This window comes from Doryrhamphus excisus, linkage group LG16 (genome assembly GCF_037039965.1).
Source record: "Doryrhamphus excisus strain RoL-2023G ecotype Guam linkage group LG16, RoL_Dexc_Guam_v1.1, whole genome shotgun sequence".
Taxonomy (NCBI): Eukaryota; Metazoa; Chordata; class Actinopteri; order Syngnathiformes; family Syngnathidae; genus Doryrhamphus; species Doryrhamphus excisus.
The window spans coordinates 8,588,839-8,613,154 of record NC_136372.1 but is presented as its reverse complement, the minus strand read 5'-3'; the positions used below and the strand labels follow the sequence as shown (position 1 = coordinate 8,613,154).

The following is a 24,316-nucleotide window of genomic DNA, read 5'->3' as shown; positions in this document are numbered from 1 at the left end:
ACCGCCCCCTCCCGTGATCCATCCACGCCCCACTCACGCCACATCTGCTTTAACCATCTCCAAACCCTACAGCGCCTGCACCTCATCAATCCTCTGTGTCATCATTGCCACACTTTTTGGGCTTTTTTTTTTTTTTGCCAAAGTAAGCCGTAACACAGAGACATGAAAATGATGAATGGATTTTTCCGGACAGGAAGCGGCGTCGGTTGAGGAGAGACACCCCACCCAAAAGCCATCTTCTCCATTCATTTTTCACTTTGTTGCCTGTGCCACGTTTCTGTTCTGTTATCCATTCAAGTCAATGGGAACTAAATCATTCTGATCCACAAATATACGTGTCCAAAAATAATTTTTCTGTTGCTTTAAAAAGCATTGCCTCCTCTCGTGCTACATGGCATTATGCAGCAGCATGAAAGGTCCTCTATCATGCAAAAGAGATTTGTCCTCAGGACCATACATTAGAAAAAGTCCTCCTGTCCCACCCCTTACTGTTACATTAAATATAAGTCAGTGACAACACAACTGAACGCAAAATGCTGGGGGTTTTTTCATTAGTAAAGGAGAAAAAAATCACCCTTGAAACCTAATAATTGGTTGGACCACCCTTAGCAGCAACAATTGCAATCAAGCAATACCTTGCAATGAGTCTCTTTCAGCGCTGTGTAAGAATTTTCACTTGCTGGTGTGTTTTGGATCATTGTCCTGCTGCAGAACCCAAGTTGGTTTCATTTTGAGGTCACCAACAGATGGCCGGACATTCTCCTTCAGGATTTTTTGGTAGAAAGCAGAGTTCATGGTTCCATTTATCACAGCAAATCTTCCGGTTTCTGAAGCAGCAAAACAGCCCCAGTCCATCACACTACCACCACCATATTTTACTGTTGGTATGATTGGTTGTTTTTTTTAATATACACCATTACTTATACGGCAGATATAATAGGACACATCTCCGAAAAAGTTACACTTTTGTCTCGTCAGACCACAGAGTATTTTCCCAAAGGTCTTGGGGATCATTAAGATGTTTTCTGGCAAAATTGAGACAAGCCTTAATGTTTTTTTTTATTCAGCAGTAGTTTTTGTTTTGTTAATTCAGGCTGTTTTTGCCCAGTGTCTTTCTTATGGTGGAGTCATGAACACTGACCTTAATTGAGGCAAGTGAGGCATGCAGGTCTTTGGATGTTGTTGTGGGGTCTTTTGTGACCTCTTGGATGAGTCGTCGCTGTGCTTCTTCTTCTTCTTTCTTTTTGGGCTTTTCCCTTCACGGGTCGCCACAGCAAATCAAACTCCTCCATCCAACCCTGTCTTCTGCATCTGTCTCTCCCACACAAACTACCCTCATGTCCTCCTTCACTACATCCATAAACCTCCTCTTTGGTCTTCCTCTACGCCTCCTACCTGGCAGCTCTAAACGCAGCATCCTTCTACCAATATATTCACTATCTCTCCTCTGGACACGTCCCAACCATCTCAGTCTGGCCTCTCTGACTTTATCTCCAAGGCCTCTAACATGTAATGTCCCTCTGATGTACTCCTTCCTGATCCTATCCATCCTGGTCACTCCCAATGTGACCAGGATGAGTCGTCGCTGTCCTCTTGGGGTAAATTTTGTTTGGGGTAATCCTGGGAAGGTTCACCACTGTTTCATGTTTTGACCAATTGTGGCTAATGGCTCTCACTTTGGTTTGCTTGAGTCTCAAAGCAAATGGCTTCATAACCTTTTCCTGACTGGTAAATCTTAATTAATCTCACTTTAGTTATGTTTTAACAGGGGGCACAATCCCTTTTTCATAGAGGGCAATTTAAATAAATAATGAAATAAATTATAAATAATATATATAATTAAAAAAACAAAATACCTTTTGTTCAGTTGTGTTGTTCAGTGTGACAAATAAGAAGTCAGGAACATTTTTTTTTCAAAAAACAATATTACATAATACATATACTGATATACTATGTGAAAGCCTGTTTGAGATAAAATTTGCAACTCTCAGCAGTCATAGTGCAAATGAATAAATTGAATAGAACGTTTGTCTGTGAAAGGGAAAGCTGGAAGAGTGGGAAAGCTCCACTGGCCATCAAATCCGCCGTGTACATATAATGTGTCACTCATATAGGACCTCTGATTACAGAATGATGTGTTCTTTGAGCTCTGTTTTATTTTCGTCTTTTCTGCCTGTTAAATAAATTCATTGTATTGTTTTCTATGTGGTCTGAGCACCTTATTTGCGAGCGGATGGTGAAGACCTCCAGGGTGCATCAGGCATGACATTTCGGCCATGGTTGATTACTTCATGAACCTTCATGGCTTGTTCCAGCTGTCATGTGATTTTCATGTCAGCCGCTACGACTTCCACACAGACTGCTTTTCATTTCCATCTTGTGTTTCACCCCCTGTAAAGTTTCACTTCAAATATTAGAGCAAAGAATCACCCTTAGGACAAAAATTGTATATTTGCAAGTATCCTTATTTTGGAGACTCATTCGTCATGTATAACGTGAAATATCCACATAGCTTCATCAAGAAAAAGAAATGCGCAATTAATAAACATCGTCTATTAATTACATGCAGTGATTTCTAGCCATCATTTGTTTTCCATGCCTTTTACAAAACAAAAAAACAATCCTCGGTGGAATTCCACAGCTTCTCTGACAACAATTATACCCAATAAGACAAAGTGCTCTCGTTAAACTCACTATGCACACACACATACACACACACACACACATGCCCCAGTATTCAATAAAGGGCATAAAACCGCAGGTAAACCCTCCCTTAAGTAGAAGTTTTCCTATGTTTAATTTAATCTGTGTGTGTTTCATGTAATTTGATTAGTGGCCCTGCCTCACTTTTATGGCTAAGAAGAAGAACAATTAAGGTGTGTGGGCTATCAACATAGCCAGTTGACACGCACACACACAGAAGTCTCATTTAATCCTTTATGATGCGCATGGAATTTGTAATGATTTTAATTAGGAAAGGTGCACTTGCCGTCGACTCCATGGCAATGGCTGACACTCCAGGGTGCCTGAAGCCAATTAAAAATATGTGCTGATCAAACAGCCCTGCACTGGCTATGCATGCACCACTGTGTGTTTGCTGCATGCTCCAGGGAAGTGTTGGGGGGGGGTCGACTGTGGCTCCCACCAAACAAGCTGCAGCGGAGGCAACAGCAGCAAAGATCTGGTTCAAGGTTCAGCTGCTCCCATTAAGCGGCACATTACGGAGGGCAACGACCAGCCATCGTGGAAGCCACAATCACAATCAAACGTCTGTGAGAAAATGTCACACATGCCCACAGAGGTTTCTTGCCCCCTCACCACACACACACACACACACACACAAGAGCTGGTTCAGCTCCTACCCCCACCCCCCACCCCCTCCTTCATAGACTTGTGTCAATTAAAGCTGCTATTAATTACACTATTCTTTCACCCAAAATGAATGATTCCAAAAAACTAGATATATTTTCCAAATGTTCTTATTCTTGAAGACTCCTTCATCTCTGTCATTTCCTAACCCCCCCCCCCCCCCCCCAGCCCACCCTCCCCTGGCCTCTATGAAGTCCCTTATCCTTCTATCATTAGGCTGGTGTGTCTCTGGTGATTAATGACACTAATGAGCATGTGCAGCCATTCACTCTGTCACATATTATTCTGTCCTTTGGCCTAGGACGTGTGTCGTGTCCTCCTGGCATTGGCTGATAAAACTGTAAAATCCCCTTCAGTCTTCCTCAAACATCTGTGTACATACGGGTGCATTGTTTTTCATTTTTCTTGGTATTTATTAAGCTGCACAGCACAGCCTTTAGGTTCCTTGAAAATGCTGAGAAATGTACTGAATGTATGGACTGAATGTATGGCCTTACTTTACAGATGGCAAAAATTCAGCATTTTTACAGGATGTGCAGAGATTTTACTCACACAAACAATAGGGATACCGTTGGTTTGTTTGGCTTTTGAAACAAGTCTTCCCACTGGAAATAATGCAACAAAAATTGATCAGTTTCATAGCCAAAGTGTGAACATCAAAAAATATGTTTTAAAAGTACAGCCAATATCTGAAGTAACGTTTGTAGCATTCATACCCGTCACATACGTCCATCCATCCATCAGTACACTGCAGGGTCAAAGTGTGGCCATTATAAACCAGTTAGAACCTTGTTGGAGCTACTGAATCCCACCAGTTTCATATGTGCATTCAAAATATTAAGAAACAAATCACGCAACTCATTACCAGTCAGTCACACGTTGATCACTGAGCGCAGTAAATTGGCCAAGCAATGTCACATGATCATCTGCAGCCAGTGATGGCCAAACGATGAGCAGAGGTTCCACTGAACCCCTGAGACCGACTCTCCGACATACATTTCCAGCATAACTTTGACACAACTTTGACCATATATATTTAGCCAAAACAACTATGCCACAACATAAACAACACAAAATGGTTGTTTTACTTGAAAATAACCAGTTTAACAACTGATTAACTTATATAACAACATGAACCATTTAAAATGTTCACATTTTGAACTGAATTGTGTTTGCACGCAATAAAATCTCCCTTCAAAAATGCATTTTTAAGCTAAGTGTACAAAGTCATTTCTAAAGCTTTGGGACTCCAGCAAACCACAGTGGGAGCCCTACACTCTACGTTAACTTTGATGGCACTTATGGTAACGCTGGAGTTGGAAATGTTGTTAAAACTTAAAATCTTCTGCTTTTTTAGAACTTTTCAGAATAACACATGTTCAAAAACATGCCCATACCAAATACTTCACATAACTTTCTGTGTATGTTCTTTTTAACACCTATTGTGGAGGCTTCATTTGGAATAAGTGTAGCAAAGAAAAGAGCCAAAGAAAAAGCAAAACCCATGATGGCAACCTTTGCAGCATGTGTTCCCAAAAATGTGCATCAAATTTAGCTTTCAATGACCTCAGGCTTGGACTTGAGAGCTTCTGCTGTAACATAAACCTTCTTGCTTTGACGTCAACTTTATTAATCAATCATGACAAGTAGCAATGTGATGAACCATCGCAGTGGATCTCTCCATAACTTTTTGTTTGGGTCTATTTGGAACATTCATGGCAACGCAGATCCATTCAAAATGTCCTATGCTATGGTGAGTCATATAAATGAGGGATTATTAATGAAGCTGTTTGCCATATGGGGGCATGGACAAGAAAGCGGGGGCCATTTTTAATAGGACCAAAGCACATACAGTATGAGTTGTTTTATTTCTGAAGCTTTGGCATGTTTGCATGTTCTAACGTCTGTACATGCTTGTCACAGGGAGCTTTTTTAACTTGGCCTTGATAAGCCAAGCGTTCTTCTGCGAGGCTTTAGCCTGCTGTGAATCCAAGAATCCCATTTGGGTTTTTTTTTTCTTTTACAGAGTTGAGGCAGCTTTGTCTGTCTGCCTAACACCAGCCTTCTTACAGTAGACATGGTTGTGGTTTTAGTTCTTTTCAACATGCTTAATAAAGTTTACACTTGCACCATTCAACATGTCCAAAAAGGAGTAGAAGAGCTTATTTAATCCTACTGCTTCTCAATGGCTCATCTTTTTCTCGTGGTTTTGTCATGATCCATTCTCCCCATGCTATTTTCCTCCTGGTGAGTCTCTCCCTCTGTTTTGCCTGGCCAGCCAACCCCACACCCAGCTCCCTCCAACACACACTCTGCACACCTGCAGCCAATGATTACCTGCCCTGCCTGCTCTACATAAGCCTCCCCCACTCAGTGCCTCTTGTCGGATCGTCTGCAAGCCTGCACGAAGCTCTGCTCTCTGTTTCAGCCCACAGCTCGACTCTGACTCCAGAACCAGAACCTGACCTGCCCTGACCACGATCTCCGCCTGACCCCTGCCGGTACCTTTGCCTTGTCCTGACCACCTGCCACAACGACCTGACCTGCCCTGACCACGATCTCCGCCTGACCCCTGCCTGTGCCTCTGCCGAATAAAGACTCGTTCCTGATCTCTGCTGGAGCTTCAATAAACATCTTGAACTGTGACGCTCGTGTGGTCCTCGTTCTGTCTGATCCCTGACAGTACGATCCGACCAACATGGACCCAGCGCGCAGTTCTCCCAGCAGAGGACCCGAAACACCCTCCGCTATGCAACGCCTGGAATCCACTGAGGGAAAGGTGAGCCGCATGGCTGCTGACATGTCCTCTCTGCTTCAGCTCAGCCAGCAACAACAGCAGCAGATTCAGCAACAACAACAGCAATTGGCTGAGATCGCTAATCTGCTCTCCAACCAGCCACCGCCCGCTGCACCTACCCCACATCAGTCTGATCCGAACATGTCTGATTCTGTTGCTCCATTCTTCACCACCACTGCTCCAGAACCCAAGGTCGGCAACCCTGAACGCTTTGATGGTGATCCTGCACAGGTTCGGGCATTCCTTACCAGCTGTCGACTACAGTTTGCTCTGCAACCTAGAACCTTCGCTACGGAGGGAGCGAGGGTGGGTTTTGCAATCACACATCTGACTGGCCGTGCACGACTCTGGGGAACGGCTGAATTTGAACGCCAGACAGCTGTGTGCTCTTCCTTCAACCTGTTCGCTGAGGAGATGCTGAAGGTCTTCGACTTGGGATCGTCTACAGATGAAGCATCACAGGCTCTGATGACGATCCGTCAAGGTCGAAGGTCAGTGGCAGACTACTCAATCGACTTCCGAACCCTGGCGAGACGCAGTTCTTGGAATATGGAGGCCTTGGTGGATGTCTTCCTCCATAGCCTGGCAGACTACTTGAAGGACGAGCTGGTTTCCCATGATCGACCTTCCACCCTGGATGAAGCAATCGCCCTAGCTGTCCGCATTGACCGCAGGATCCAGACCCGCCGTCAAGAGAGAGGGCGCCAGACTCTTCGTGATCGCCGATCTCTGACCACGCACTCAACCTCTGCGTCTGCTGATCACGTTGAACCCATGGAGATCGGTCGTGCCTCGCTCTCTCCCGAAGAGCGCCAACATCGCTTCGACTTCAACCTGTGCCTGTACTGCGGAGGAGAAGGGCATCGTGTCGCCACTTGTCCAGTAAAAGACGGGGCTCACCGGAAGTAGGAGGGGTCCGACTGAGCCCAACAAACCTGCAATCCTCCAACTTCAGTAAACCTCTTTTCAAAGTTTCTCTTCACTCTCCCAATGTAACCAACACCCTGTCCGCTCTGATAGACTCTGGTGCTGAAGCTAACCTGATGGACACTGATTTAGCTTGCCAGTTGGGAGTTGAGAGTCGCCCCTTACCCGAACCCATTCCCGTCCGCGCTCTGGATGGCCATCTTCTGGGCACCATCACCAGTATCACCTCACCCATTTCCATGATGATCTCAGGCAACCACCGTGAGACAATCAGCTTCCACCTACTTCGCTCACCTAATCAACCTCTCATCCTAGGCTCCCCTTGGCTCCGCCTGCACAATCCTCACCTTGATTGGGTCTCTGGAACCATCAAGGAATGGGGTGAGAGATGCTATCAGACCTGTTTACACTCTGCCTCACTGCACCGCTGCCCAGTCCCACCTGCTTCCGCTATTGACGTTTCTAACGTTCCTGAGTGCTATCACGATCTACGCGAGGTTTTTAACAAATCCAAAGCCATGTCCCTGCCACCACACCGTCCCTATGACTGTTCCATTGACCTCCTCCCAGGTACCACTCCACCCAAGGGCCGTCTCTATTCTTTGTCTGCTCCTGAACGAAAGGCTATGGACGATTACATTAGTAACTCCTTGTCTGCTGGGATCATTCGCCCTTCTTCCTCTCCAGCCGGTGCCGGATTCTTCTTCGTGGGGAAGAAAGATGGCTCACTTCGACCCTGCATCGATTACCGTGGACTGAATGACATCACAGTCAAGAACCGGTACCCTTTGCCTCTTTTGACCTCTGCTTTTGAGCTACTCCAGGGAGCCACCATCTTCACAAAATTGGATCTCAGGAACGCCTACCACCTTGTCCGAGTCCGAGAGGGGGATGAATGGAAGACGGCCTTCAACACCCCATCCGGCCACTATGAGTACCTGGTCATGCCATTTGGCCTCACCAACGCTCCAGCTGTGTTCCAGGCCCTGGTGAATGACGTGTTGCGAGACATGCTGAATAAGTTTGTTTTCGTTTACCTGGATGATATGTTGATTTTTTCCAAGGATAGGTCCGAACACGTCTGCCATGTTCAGCGGGTCCTCCGCCGCCTCCTGGAGAACTCCCTCTATGTCAAGGCGGAGAAATGCGAGTTTCACGTCAAGTCAGCAACCTTCCTGGGGTTCATCGTGGCGGATGGCAGTATCCAGATGGACCCAGCGAAGGTCTCGGCGGTGACAGACTGGCCTGTTCCGGAGAACAGAAAGAAGTTGCAGCAGTTTCTGGGGTTCGCCAACTTCTATCGGAGATTCATCCGGAACTACAGCACAGTCGCTGCTCCTTTGACTGCACTGACCAGTACCAAGCAGCCCTTCGCTTGGACCCCAGAGGCTGACAAGGCCTTTGCCACCCTGAAGGACCGGTTCACCTCAGCTCCCATCCTCCAGATGCCGGATGCTGACCGACAATTCGTCGTGGAGGTGGATGCGTCTGATGTAGGAGTCGGGGCTGTCCTCTCTCAATGGGCAGGTGATGACAATAAAGTACATCCTTGTGCGTTCTTTTCCCATCGACTGTCCCCTGCAGAACGCAATTATGACATTGGCAACCGTGAGCTGCTAGCGGTCAAGCTAGCCTTGGAGGAGTGGCGCCACTGGCTGGAGGGAACCACAGTCCCATTCCTGGTATGGACCGATCACAAAAATCTGGAGTACATCCGCTCTGCTAAACGGCTGAACCCAAGGCAGTCCCGCTGGGCTTTATTCTTCACCCGTTTTAACTTCACTCTGTCATATCGTCCTGGTTCACGTAACACCAAACCAGATGCTCTTTCCCGCCAGTTCCAGATTGATGACACACATTCCACAGAGCCTGCCCCAATCCTGCCTGATCCCTGCATGGTAGCAGTCCTGACCTGGGAGGTGGAGGAACAGGTTCGACAGGCCCTCCAAGATCAGCCCGGTCCTAGTGCGTGCCCTGACGGCCTGCTCTTTGTCCCGGAAAATCTTCGATCCCAGGTCATACAATGGGGTCATGACTCCCGTTTTGCCTGCCACCCTGGCTCCGCTCGCACCAACCATCTCCTCGCTCAGCGCTTCTGGTGGCCTTCTATGAAGAGGGATGTCAAAGAATTTGTGCGAGCGTGTCCAACCTGCAACCAAAACAAGTCCACCAACCAGCCTCCTGCCGGACTACTCCAGCCTCTGCCTGTGCCCACTCGTCCCTGGTCCCATGTCTCTTTGGATTTTGTCACAGGCCTGCCTGCATCTAACAGTATGACAGTCATTCTTACAGTTGTTGACAGATTCAGTAAAATGGCACACTTCATTCCGCTACCTAAATTACCATCTGCCAAAGAGACTGCACAGTTGGTCATTGACCATGTTTTTCGCATTCATGGATTGCCAAGAGACGTTGTCTCAGACCGAGGGCCACAATTCACCTCCACTTTCTGGAAGGAGTTCTGCCATCTCCTAGGAGCTACTGTGAGCCTAACCTCTGGTTTCCACCCCCAATCTAACGGCCAATCTGAGAGGGCTAATCAGGAGCTAGGAAAAGCACTGAGGTGCATGGCCTCTCGCAAACCTCAAGCCTGGACACAACAGTTGACATGGATCGAATATGCCCATAACTCCCTCATCTCTTCTGCTACTGGCATGTCACCCTTCATGTGTGTCTATGGCTACCAGCCACCTGTGTTTTCCAGTCAGGAAGAAGAGGCCACCTGTCCATCTGCCCAGGCCAATGCACGCAGATGCCGCCGAACCTGGTCCCGAGCCCGTGCTACACTCCTCAAGTCGGTCAGCAGCTATACCACCAGTGCCAACCGCAGGAGAGCCCCAGCACCAACATACCGGTGTGGCTGATGGCCAAGGATCTGCCTCTTCGGGTGGAGTCGAAGAAGCTGGCTCCTCGCTACCTTGGTCCCTTCCCCATCCAAAGGGTCATCAGTCCGTCGGCAGTCCGACTTAAACTTCCCCGATCCATGAAGGTACACCCAACTTTCCATGTTTCTAGAGTGAAACCTTTCCAGGAGAGTCCACTGGTCCGCCCGACACCTGCTCCCCCTCCTCCTCGTCTCATCAATGGAGATCCTGTCTACACCGTCCGGCGCTTGCTCCGCTCCAGACGATGGGGTCGAGGCATTCACTACCTCGTCGATTGGGAGGGCTACGGTCCAGAGGAGAGGAGCTGGGTGCCATCGAACAGGATCCTGGACCGAACTCTCATTAGAGAATTCCATCAGCAGCATCCTGACCAGCCTGCCGTTCGACGGGGCCGCCCACCTCGCCAGGCCACCCAGCCAAGACCACCTGAACCCCAATAGTCTGCAGCCGACTCTGACCTGTCAGAGGAATTCTAGCACACCACCAGCTTTGGGGACTTCAGGAGCCGTCCCTTGAGGGGGGGGTTCTGTCATGATCCATTCTCCCCATGCTATTTTCCTCCTGGTGAGTCTCTCCCTCTGTTTTGCCTGGCCAGCCAACCCCACACCCAGCTCCCTCCAACCCACACTCTGCACACCTGCAGCCAATGATTACCTGCCCTGCCTGCTCTACATAAGCCTCCCCCACTCAGTGCCTCTTGTCGGATCGTCTGCAAGCCTGCACGAAGCTCTGCTCTCTGTTTCAGCCCACAGCTCGACTCTGACTCCAGAACCAGAACCTGACCTGCCCTGACCACGATCTCCGCCTGACCCCTGCCGGTACCTTTGCCTTGTCCTGACCACCTGCCACAACGACCTGACCTGCCCTGACCACGATCTCCGCCTGACCCCTGCCTGTGCCTCTGCCGAATAAAGACTCGTTCCTGATCTCTGCTGGAGCTTCAATAAACATCTTGAACTGTGACGCTCGTGTGGTCCTCGTTCTGTCTGATCCCTGACAGGTTTGTCCACTTCCTGCGTTTAACATGTTACCGTTGTCAAAAGGGGAGAGTTTAAAATGAATACAAAAAATAGATAAGACACACAAATACAAATTAGTAAAAAAAATACATTCAGATAAATGCATGAAATATTGCTTTTTCATGGTACAAAAAAATGCATATTTAAGCCTATGTTACATATTCTTGGTCTACGTGACGCATTTTTAAGCATAACAATTGATAAATTGATGACAATACAACAAAATAGGAAAACAAAACAACAACACAAAGGCATTCAGAAGACACATTTAAAGACGTAATATGTAGAGTTCCACACTGGTCACTTGGTGTCTGGAATGTTACTATGGCGATGGGTGTATGCGTAGTTCTGAGCTGCTGTAGAGGGTAGTGATCTTCTCTATGCTGTGTTAGTGCTAGCTATTAGGCCATAAGTCCATTAAAAAAAGGAACTAGGAAGTGTTGAACTGTCTATTTCAGATAAAAAGGCTGACTATCCGACCTTACGTTACATTGATTGGACAATGGCCACTGGGTGTGACTCCAAATTGTCCATAGGTATGAATGTGAGTGTGAATGGTTGTTTGTCTATAGGTGCCCTGTGATTGGCTGGCGACCAGTCCAGGCTAGTCCAAGCGACCACAGTGAGGATAAGTGACATTGAAAATGAATGGGTGGGCTCTCACTGTGGTTTGCTGGAGTCCCAAAGCTTTAGAAATGACTTTGTAACCTTTTCCAGACTGACTGATCATAGGAAATGAAGGGATGGGTAATGGGAGTGTAAAGATGACCGTAGGTGTGTTATTTCATGTCTGGAGGGCTGTAATAACGTTAAAAACTGTAGAACTGTAGAAGGCCAGTAACAGGTTCTCTATATTATGAAAATATTACATTTATAAATAAAGAATCCTACTTCACAGAAATTCACTTATCGCAGTGCAAAATGCAAACATGCAAACTCCACAAAGAGCTGCCCAAGCGGAGAATCAAACCAAGATCTTCCTCATCTCCTGACTGTGTGGCCCCCTTTCGGCCCCTAAAAGCACTGTATATTGAAAAAATGAATGCCGGATATTGATAAATGGGACAGTCTGTAGCTTAGAATTAGTTTCTTTTTTTTTCAAGTATCTCAGCATTCCTAATTCCTTCGTTTGCACCTTCTCACCCCCAAGGAAAATCCTCTGGTTCTGTTTGTCTCACTGAGAGAGAATAAGAAAATCAGGCCTAACAGGCATTTTAGGGTGTGGTGAGAGGTTGCCTGAAATACTGCGGGGTGAAGGTCAAAGTGCCACAGACGAGGATTGGGGGGGGATATCAGGTCTGTGTCTGGAGAGTAGCGCTGCTCGTGCATTGCTTCCTAAACCTGCAGCTGGGGCAGCTTGAGAATTCCTTCCCAGAACAAACCCCCTTTTCTTCTGTCAAAGAAGGGCTTTTTAATGGCCAGAGTCCTCCTGGTCACATGACCACAGGCGCATCCTGCTGAATCCCCCCACCCCTCCCCACACAGTGTCCCCTAGCACCCGTTCCCTGCTGCAGATGTGGGCTAACAAGTTGGATGGTGAGTTAAACGGCGGAGGTACAATGTTGTGCTTGTTGCTAGCGATGCCCTCAGCGGCAGTGTGGACTTCATCATCACAAGACTTCTTCATCAGGGAACATTATGACTTGTGTGTGATGCCGTTTGAGGCAACAGGCATCAATCTCACTTGCATGAAGTGACACCAAGAATGAAAAAGAAACATTTTTCTCATGAGAAAAGGTCCTTTTCTGACATGTTGGTATGCAAAATAGCATTTGTGACACTCACAAACGTGAATCCATTCTATTAGTATGACAGTTCCTATTCTCAAGGGACTATACTATAGAAATAACATACTTTAGAGTAGTCAGTGTACAGCTTGCATAGCAGTATACATTTACTATGCACTGAAAATGACTCAACACACTATTGTTACAATATTGTCAAACTAGCTCGATAATTATGTCAAGCATTATGACGGTAGCACGCACGAGTGCTACCACCTCTGGAGGGAGCTGCGGTTCACTGAGACAAAGCATAAATTCCAACATGTACTGTGACATTATGAAGCAGAGCAGGATATCCCCCCCAACCCCTACCCTATCCCGGAGGGGAAACCAACATGATTGCGATCTCAAACACACCTCCAAGATGACAAGATGACAGGATGATGGATTGGCCAAGTAAGTCTCCTCCAGACTTGAACCCAAATGAGCACCTGTAGGGCATCCTCAAGCAGACGGAAGGAGGGTGGAGGAACGTAAGATGTTTAACTAACATCCACCGGCTCCACCAGTCACGTCATCATAAAGGAGTGGAGGAGTGACAACCTGAATTTCATACCCAATGCTGGATAGCCTTCACACTAAATCTTCACATTTAGGACACCATTTAAACATGTTATGTGTACTTGTGTTGCCATGCAGCTATTTAGACCATAATGGCTCTTATTTTATGTGCACAGAACATCTATACTGCTGTACACTGACTGCTCTAAAGCATTCATTCTTTTCTACCGCTTATCCTCACGAGGGTCGCAGGGGGTGCTGGAGCCTATCCCAGCTGTCTTCGGGTGAGAGGCGGGGTACACTCTGGACTGGTCACCAGCCAATCACAGGGCACATATAGACAAACAACCATTCCCACTCACATTCATACCTATGGACAATTTGGAGTCGCCAATTTACTCTAAAGCATATCCAGCTTTAATGTATATACGTAGTATGGCCCCATGTAGACATACTGTAGCCCGACAGAAACATGGCTAACACCGTTGACATGATATTCTACTCTGTCTTCAATGTTAGCAGGACTGCGTCACCTTGAAAAGGACACTACACTTGATATGTTTCATCTTTGGGAATCCCTTTTTGCCCCCAACAGAAATTAAAATGCAGCTCGTGTCAAAAGGAAAAACCTGTTGACAAGATCACCGTTCTTTGGGCCCGGGAGGAGACAAATGGGAATGGGGGGATTTGGAAGGGAAAGAAAAATGACGTCAGGTTCTCCGGGTTACGGAAGACAGTTGAAGGAATGTGGGCCAGCTAGTTTTAATGATAAGATCTATAGCATTGTAGATAAATGTCAACAGGAGAAGAACAAAAAAGGACAAATGTATATTATATTATATTATTGATTTTTGGAGGCATCCACATGCTTCTAGGGTGTGCCATCCATTGTGTGCTTTTTATTACATTATCGCATTGCAAATACATGATTTTGTAACAATGTTGTGATAAAAATGTGCCACTTTCATCTCAAACTGATAATCTTATAGTATTTATTGTATATTTGTTGTGGAATTTAGTGATTTAGATGATATAACGGCATAAGACTATAAGACTTAGTCTTAATATCAACAAGCCTTGTCCTGTAGATGTGGCCGGGAGCAGTAGCTGTCAATCATCAGCGCTTCATTGAGCAAGGACAATCCCTCTGAAAAACTGGTCTTTTGTGTGTGTATGTGTGTGTGTGTGTTATGCTACTGATCTCTTTATTTAATTCTATTTTTCCACACTGAACTAGAATTGGATTAATACCATTACTGCACATGTCAAGGTTACATCAATTGACACATATAGAAACAATATTTTTGTATTTGGCTGTAATGTTGCATGCATAATTAATTATCTACAGTTAGGATAAAATGGGAAACATGTGCATTGCAATAAATGAATTAACATGTATATTTGCAACAGGATATTTAAAAGAGGCATGCACTAACAATGTCACAAATACACATATTAAATAAATATGAAAAAGATTACATGTCGAATATTTTGTAGTATGCATGAGTGATCAAAATATGTATTTTAAAATTTGACTGATTTTATTGCATGTAAAATATGAGCTGAAACCCGAATGCAAATACAAAAACAACACATTTAAATACATAAATGTTCTGACTATATGTGCTACATAGCAACACATCCGAAAATATTAGAAGGTTAGTTTAATGCCTACAAGGTCGATGATGCATGCAGCAAATAATGCCATACACACGCACGCACACACACAATTCTGGCTGCAGCATATGTCCTCTGCATCGTTTTTTGACCATCCTTCAGCAACCGTGCAAACACTTTGCAGCCTCGTCCCAAACCGCAAATATGCTAAAGTCAAATTATTTACTTGGAGGAAATTACTGAAGGAGGAAGGGGGAGGAAGTCATTCTACCGCAAGAGCCCACTGCGACAAACCTCCTGCAGCCGCACGCTAACATGCAGAAAGGCATCCATGCACATTGTCTTCATTTTTAAAAAAAACAGCGTCAATGATGGGACAATCCATTGTACAATTGTTTCCTTGCCTTTCCAAATTGACTGCAAGAAAACCTCCATTATTGCTAATATCCAACCTACAATTCCCCCTCTCTCTGCAGTATTCCCTTTGATTCACGCTTGACTCATTTGGCTTCAGGGCCAACGGGGGTCCGCCTTTAAGGGGGGCGCCTTGACACCGCCTCCTCTTATCCCCTTTCATCATCTAAACCGGGGACGCCTTGAAACTGCATGGACAGTTATTGCCTTTTTTTCCAGGCAGTCCAATGCGGACTGGCCATCAGCCAATCACAGCCTTGTTTACACTCAGTGACTGACAATACTCTGGCGTCCTTCCAGCCAATCAGGAGCGTAGACACACAAGGGCTTCATTTGTAAATATTCAGCATCATGCAATAATCTGCATCCAGTCTAATAAAACGTGTGTGATTCATTGTACAGTTGCAGGGGGTGTTGGGGCGGTAAGAAAAATGTTTTTACAAAGTCTCCAATGGCTTACAAAAAAAAACGTTTTAGACAACCTGGTAAATGTAAGCTATTAATGTGCTAAATTGTAGGAAATTTGGGCTGGGAAAACGGCTGAAAATGTATCACCTAATATTTTTATATCGTTAGTTAAATAGTACTAATTTGTAAATATTGCTTACTTTGAGTCTCCCCTGTGCTTACGTTGGCTGACTTTGAGCTACAATGTACAGCATGTCATAAAAAGTCAAAAACACTTTTATTCCATCTTGTTTTCAAGATAAGTAAAAGATTGTTTTCAATAGAAGGAACTACACCTGGTTTTGCTTGCATTACGTAAGGTGATTGCTACCTATAGCCGCAGTAAATGTTGCTTTTTAAACTGACTGCAATTCTCAGCATCCTCTATAAAAGTCATGTGCAATGGGATGTAAACACTACACGAAGCTATGTTGCCGTAATAGTAGTCATTAATTGGAGCACTAGTTCAGTCTTGGCCTTAGGGACTGTTTTGTTGCACGTTCGAGACCCGCTGCAGACTATACATCCCCTTAAAAAAAAGAGTGTTAATGCGGAAAGATGCTTTCACTTGAAATGAACCAGAGACTATCACAATAGGGTCATCCCTCCCCACTTTGCATTTCAAATTCTGCAACTTCACTCTATTGTGGTTTTTCAAAAATATGTAGTTTATGTCTTTTGTGGGTTTTTTTTCAGGAGGAGAGAAAAAGAGGTGATGATGCAACTCCACACGAATGGATTTGACCTCAGAGCAATTTGAAGTCATAAAAACAGCCACAAGGTGACAGAAGTGCGTTTGACAAAAGCTCGGCAGAGACCGTGTGGACTGAAAAAACACATGGCAGGAAGGAGGAAGTGAGAGAGTGTGGAGGAGTGTAGCGTGCAGATAGTTACGTATTGTAGGAGAATTAAAATGTTAAAATGTTAACCCAAAGTCCTTTTATGCACTTCCTAGCGTGCCCAATCAAAGCTGAGTGGGCATGCATGGAGGCGGGCCATGGGTGGACTATATTAAAACAGACCATTTTTGCGGTAACCACGAAATCCAAAAAAATACAGCTGAATAGGTGCAGATTCTGGAAGCACTGTAAAGCTTTGTGTGCTGGTTATCGTGTGTAGCTGCTCTGTAGGAGTCCACACTCAATACAAAGGGCTGAAAAATTAGGATAATAGGTCCCGTTTAAAAGACACAGTCTACACTTGCCACTAAGTGTCAGTAATGTTACTCATAATCACTAAACTTGATTGCCGGAACAACAGGCTTTTATTGCAGGTTTGAATTGCTCAACAGGCATAATAATGCCTAATAAAAACACAAGATAGTGTAGCTGCAGTTACCCACACCAAGCTTTAAAGCCCTTGCGTCAGTTCATGCTCCAATAACACCTTTTTATAGCAACACACGAGTTTTATTTATATATTAAATGGCATATTTACTCTTATTATGTCCACTATATTGGGCAATACAAGTGTAAAGTGACTATTTGGGTGTTAGTTTGTGTCTAGAGGGCTCAAATAATGTTAAAAACTGCATTTAGAAGGTCAGCTAACTCCAAAAATATTTCATATTCCTACTTCACGGAAATTCACTTATCACTGCTGGATCTGGAAGCAATTAACTGCGATAAAGGAAGGATCCCTGTAAATCATAGCAATAGCCAGGTGCAATACAAAGTGGATGAGGGTGACATAAGTTCTATTTGATTGGATGTTAGGTGTCTGAAACATAACTCTTTATCACTTATCTTATAGAGGACAACACATTTTGGTGAGGATAAGGATAATCTAGAGCCTGTTTCACACAGCAATGCTGCCAAATCACAGATATGCCTGCAATTCTTACACAGAGGCCAGGAAATGATGTTAGCATCAGGTGTGTCATATAAAATACTTATTGGTCAATTGCTATGAACACAACAGAGCCGGACAACTGAGTGTCAGATGTGTAAATTCCACATCTTGGGCCCGGCATTGTGAAATACCCAGACACACAGGAAAGTCATCATGTCATGTAAACAAATGGTTGTCGGATAAAAAAAACAACAACAAACATGCTAGCTCAGGCTAGCCCTTTTGTCTGTGTCTGATCGTTTTGTAGAATAAGTCCAATATTATGGAGCCGATGATTGCTAGGAGATAGAAAGGAAACTTGAGCTTTAAAAAGCAGGCGTGGTACACCGGAGTCTTCTGCATGGACCTCCATTGTGAAGGATTACAAAAGCATCCAGCGCTTTAAATCTGCCGCTTCTCTCTTGTGTCGAGAGGCCAGTAAACGCACCATTGGTCTGCGGTACCCGCCAATCACAAGCCTCCTTGTTCCCCAGCGGGCAGCAGGAGCTCATTAGCATGCAGGTATCCCACCAATGGGAAGGCGTGTTTACTCTCCGAGCGGGCGCGATGCTCGCAGTTGCACCCGGAGAGAAAAACCGCTGCTGGAAGGTCGGAGGCGCGATCGAGCCAGGCCGGAAGCGTCAGTCCGGCTGCATCCCGACTATGAGGCAGCTCTCATGGAGATACTGTAGGAGCTCACACCGCCAGTCACTCCATTTGAGCATTTACACTCTTTTTAAATGGGCGTCGCACTCTTCCTTGCACCTCCACTTGCAGTGTTTTCTCCTCTTTTAATTCATTCTCATGCAAGGATTTAACATGCCAGTAAGTAGCCGTTTTATATTATTTATATTATATTCTACCTTAACATGCGTCGAATAATAATGTAAAAACATACTAGTTGTTTTGTAATATAAAATAACGAAAATAACAATAATAGTATAAAATGCTGTATTTGAAATGTGTGTTATTGCTATTAAAAATAAACAGGATGTATGTGCTTTACATGAAAAATATTAATTAATGCAAAGAGGTGAAGATCTATTCCTTGATTGGTTCAAATTGACATTTTTGTGATATTTGGTGGCAGTATTTAATTATCTACTGCATATTGTTGCTTTGTTATTAAATATTCACAATTGAATCATTGCGATTCATTTGCAAACATCTGACCTCAAAGCGTTTAAACATACATTTGTAAAAATACAGATTTGTTCATTGATTTTGGTTCTACTCTGATGGGGGAGCCAAAGAGAAGGCCGACTCACGCTGCCAACTCTCCCCGGCCGAGGTGCACTCCCTCCCGGCCGTCTTCGTCAGCGAAGGCTCGCCTGTTTTCGCAGCCCGATCCGAGCGTTAAAAGCGCAATTTTATTTTTGATAGACCATTTTCTGCTCTCCTTTTGCCTGAATTTGACGTCAATTAATTTCATAAATTACACGAAGGAATTGGGGCGTGAATCGTTTATTTTAAACAATTTCGAGAAGCATTCGACGATTTTGAATGTGAAAATTAATCAATCGTTTATCAAATCACGAAACGTGTGTATTTTCGTTTTATACGCCGGCTTTTTCCGCTTTCTAATGATGCATTAAATAACAGTTTGCAACGACACGGCGAATGCACCAGAATGGCGGGGTAATGGCTGCCTGCAAAGCCGAGACAAAGGCAGCTGACGGGCGGCCATTCGCCTCGAAGGAGTCCCCCACCTCCTCCTTCTCCTCTTTCTCCCTCTCCGTCCTTACAATCTCAGCTGTCAGTAGCTTTGTTTTTCCAACTCTTAGCATACATAGCAATGATGTGAAGGAACAGTAGCCCGCTAAACTGCACGTGATCACGTTTTCTACCAGGTGGGAGATTTTATTGTTGTGCATGAAAAGAAAGCTGCACACACACACACACACACACACACACACACACACACACACACACACACACACACAGTGTGGCTGTGTGTGTCATGTATGGCGTTCTATGGAGGGGGTGGGTTGGTGAACATATACAAAAAAGACTGGGAAATGCATTGATGAATATTTGCATTTATATTCAGTTTATAGTAATTTTGCCTACCTGCTGTGGGCAAGTCCCAAATTCGAATTTATTGCTGTTTTTTCTGTAAAGGCAAAAAATGGACACACATTGAAATCATAATAATGATATTATATCTCTTGGCAGGGAGAATGTGCAATAATAATAATGTAATTTCATGAAATAGGTCATGTGATGAGTGTATTAATGCATGCACACACACACACACACACACACACACACTGACACTGATGACGCATCATTGTCAACGAATTTAAATGCCATGCGTCCTCTTTCCATGTAGCTACAAGGCCAAATAGAATGCTGTTTGCATGAGGGTGCAGAAATGTGCAGAAAAAAAAGCCAACAATAGAAACAATAGGAGGAGCAGCAAGCAAAAAGACGCGAAGTGTGTATTATTTTTAAAATTCCATAAGGAGTGACTGACAGCTGCAGTGTTAAAGAGGACGGTGCAGTGGAGTGGGGCTTGTCCGTGGGGTCCATGCAGGAGCTGGGCTGATCAATAGGATCACCGCTCGCTTATTTGTCACAGGCTGCAACAGCAAAAAAAATAAAAAAAAAAAAAAGAGACGACGATCTAATGACGATGCTTTCTTTTTTTTATATGCATAAATCTTTTTCTCTTATTTCTAGAAAAGATGATCCGGATCGACGCTTTTGGCTGCACAAGCCCGCAAACGACTGATTGCAACACATAGATCCGAAAAGGAAAGGATTATTATTATTATCATCATATATGGGCTGCATTTGATCCCCCCCTCCCCACCCACCCCGCCTCCACCCGGATTTCGGATTATTCTTGGGAATGGAAGGACGGGATTTCGCAGCTCCGGCCCATCTCCTGTCAGAGCGAGGCGCCCTGGTGCACAGAGCCACCTCTCGGATCGCCCCCTCCGGCCACAGCTCCGTGCAGCACGCCGGTCACTTCCCGCCGGGGAAATACTACCCCTCACACATACCAATGGCTCCGCACTCAGGTTGGTCAACAAACGTTCCTCTCGCTGTCACTGCTGCAGCATTCATATCAAAGCATGAACGATAATAAAAAATAATAACTGCTCTTCATACTTGGCGCAAAACAAAAGTAATGATCATTTTTATGATTATTTTTCATCAATGCTTGCAGGGAGTGGCTGTTGACAGCTTCACTGCTTGAACAGTAGCTAATAAATCAGACATATTTTTGCTTCTATCTTTTACATACAAAATTTTCACCTAATTTATTCCCCATGCAAGCTGCAGTTGAAGCCCCCCCCATCTTAACCAAATACAAATGTCAGGTATTCATATATAGGCTCTGCAGCTGGAATGTGAAATGAGATTTTTGTCACTTTTGTGTTGCATTGATTAGTGTCACATTGATGCAATGGCCTAGCATGGGGTGTGCAGGGGTTGTATGGGTTACAGTGCACCAATGGGTGGGGGCTTGGGAGGGGAGTCTCCCTCCTTCTGTGTTGGCCTTCAAAGCGTTGGGGTGCAAATGTGTTGACGGTGCACGCGCCAGCATTGACAAGTAACTTGGAGTATTGACATTTTGTGGCACTGTACCACTGATTTATTACCCAACAGCTGGGAACAATGCTGTACATATACAGTACACAGTATACATATATACCATCAAAATATTACCTTTTTATTGGAATACTTATTGGTGTGTCTTTATTGTATTCAGAGTTGGCAGCTTGTATTATTTATGACACGCATCAGCTAAATAAAATATGAGGTGACATTAGAATTAATACCAAGTGCTGTGCACTCATCTTTGTAACATTTGTTTACTTAAATATTTCCATTGGACTAAACCCTATTTTGTCTCTTTTGTACTGTTTGAAGTATCATAAAACGACACCAGAAGTCGATACATAAACAATCACATATATTTTACATTCAAAAAAATTAGAACACCCCAAAGTGCAACTCTTCAGGTAAAAAAAACTGTTACCTGCGCTATTGTTTTCATCAAAAATACACCACACGATGATGCTGTTGTGAAACCCCATGAGTTGGATTGGCTTGTAATTTCTCACACAGCTCAATGCAACCGCTATAACTTGTGGCGTTTAGCTCAAATTTGCTAATCACACCATTCGGGGACTGGGAAGCACATGTCAAAATTTAAGCAAGGTTGGCAGCCACCAAAATGAACGTCTTTGCACCGGCATCCACGATGGACAACCAATGGGCCAGTCATTGACCATTTGTCTCCTGCAGGGGTGTCCAAACGCTTTCCATCAAGGACAGCATGCAACAAAATTCAAAGGATTTGAGGAGCCACATTGATATTCTTCCCGGCATTTGATTGATATATGCTAAGCTATTTGAAGAAAACATCACAGTTAACAAAGCAAATAGTGTATTATATATAGTGTATTATAACTTACTACTAATTCATTAATTTGATATTTACTATGTTACCAATCAAAAAGAAATCATAAAAAGAATCATAAAACTTTGATGATACGTATTACATGTCCCATAGGTGGCGCCATAAATTTGGGGTTTGTGCTGACTGATGGCATCAGACAGCGAGCTGTAAAGTCACTTAATGCACCTTAATACAGAGAGTCCATTGACAAGGCTGTCCAAGCAGTAACGCTATCTTCTGTTGACTTGAGGGGACAGTTCACAGCTTCACTATGGGGGCGGGATGCCGATGCCAGGACGCAGGGACGGTGTCAAAGCAGCAGACTACACTGGAGTGGTCTTTACTGCCGGTCTTTACGAGGGTGGCGGGGTGGGGTGGGGGTCATCTTTCAGCCATATTGTTCCAATCGTCCCGCTCCGGCCCGAGGTGTGCTTGTGTGAAAGCAGCTGTACGAGGAGGGGTGAGCTTGGGGGGTTTGAGGGGCTGAGGGGGGTTCAGGATCTGCTCTAAACACTCCAAAGGTCATATGTGTGTCATCTTGCACGCTTTAGTTCCACTTCCTTTGCATCTCCCCTCACTTCCCTTTCCACAAGTTGTCCCCTCTTGGAGCAGGAAGACCCTGGTGTCAGGGAAGTGCTGGTCTTCCTGCTTCTTCTCCCTTATACCCCAGACCATTGTTGCATGCCCCAGCTTTGTGTGTTTTACGGCTGCTGTTAAAAGATAAAAAAAACAGTCCCGTCCACCCCCTTTATTGTTCTCTTGTAGGATGTCCCTGTCATTCTCCCACTTTTTATGTCCTATAGCTGGAAGTCCGAGCAGCTTCCCCCTTCAAAGGTTAGCATGGCTGTCTGCCATCTCAGTCTCTGTCTTTCTCTCTCCCTTTTTTTTTTTACCCCAGGGGGAATAAATAACTTTACAGGGACTTTTATTGAACGTCTCATTGCTGAAAGATCCCGTGGGTCTGTGGATGTTAAGAGGACGCTTCAAAGACAAACACAGGTGTGTGGTAGGATTAGCAAAGGGCTGCTTATGAGCAGGGCCTTGAAAAAGAATCAAGTCAGTGGGTGAAGGTTGTTTGAAACAAGGTAGTCTTCTTAGGAGTCGTTCCTGTGAGATGACACACATTTGGCCTTGAAAGCAGGTCTTAAAGGGGAGGTTTTTGCAAACAAAAGTGTTACAGTTTCCATGCAAACGCTGAAAACGCTGCAACACCACGCTGTAGTAGCATTTGCGATCCTCTAAGAAAGTTTTAAGAGACTTTTTTGTCTGTAAGGACAAGGAGTGACGCGTTTCCTTACCAAGTTATTGGTCTGGCATGCATACATTCATTTTCCGAAATTCAACCCCTTACCAGCCATTTTTGATGATTTTGCCTGATTTTTCATGGCACACAGAATATTGTGTCCAATGGCGGGCGATAATCATAGAACCTACCAAAAGAAAGATTCGACTCTTGTCTTTAATCAACAATAAAACATAGGTATATTTCAGCAAAATATCAGTTCTCAACAAAATAGGGACACATTTCAAGCATAACTTTCACTTTGACGCAATCATTTTTTGCTTTGGTGACAACTCTCAAATATTGAAACAACTATACCAAAACATCCAAAACACAAAAAATATGCATCAAAATAACTATTTATTCAGAATTATAACACCTTGAACGATTTTCACATTTGGAACAAAATCATGTGTGTGCATGTGTTAAAATTTCCCTACAATGCCTAACCTGGAACTTCCTCTATGCTGTGTGTTTTTACATGCCAAATACATATACATGCTGACCTCTTTTAATATACTTAAAACTGCTCGAACAGTGACATCTTCCTTTGAACTGAACTGTGCATTTGCCTCACCTCTTTTTACCTCTCGTAAAACACGTAAACATACTTCTTTGGGATTGGGCATTCGGGTTTAAAAAAATGTATAAATTCATCTTTGGTATTGAAAGAGTTAAAGAGAAGGACATTGTAACGTGTATGTGAAATTTGTCAGAAAAGCAAATAAAAAAACATTCTCTCCTACATGATTTATACAATGATACTGAAATAACAGATTCCAGCTCTTTTGATATTTTTGTGATTTCAGGGAATGTTTGTTGAAATAATGATCGTGAACCGAGTCATGTGCCGATTAGGACTAAAATTGTAATTCTTAGAGTTCTTAATCATTAATCATTTTTGTTGCATTATTGTTATATTATATGACTTTATTGTTTTGAATACAATTTCATTTACATTTTGTCCTCTCTTTATGCTGTTGTATATAATGGCAATGGTAACGGTTTTATTTCATTTGAACATGCATCA

General features: G+C 44.3%; 1 protein-coding gene across 4 annotated transcripts in view; it reads left to right on the top strand.

Annotated features, from left to right (window-relative positions):
- Nucleotides 1-18,180: 18,180 nt before the first annotated feature.
- bahcc1a (BAH domain and coiled-coil containing 1a) overlaps nt 18,181-24,316 on the top strand; it is a 66,884-nt gene continuing 60,748 nt past the window's right edge. For all 4 annotated transcript variants that reach the window (XM_058048128.2, XM_058048127.2, XM_058048129.2 and 1 more), the window contains exons 1-2: nt 18,181-18,415; nt 20,273-20,616. In XM_058048128.2, coding sequence (XP_057904111.2) covers nt 20,445-20,616 — 172 coding nt within the window. In that variant the 5' untranslated portion in view covers nt 18,181-18,415; nt 20,273-20,444. The remainder of the gene's footprint in view (nt 18,416-20,272; nt 20,617-24,316) is intronic.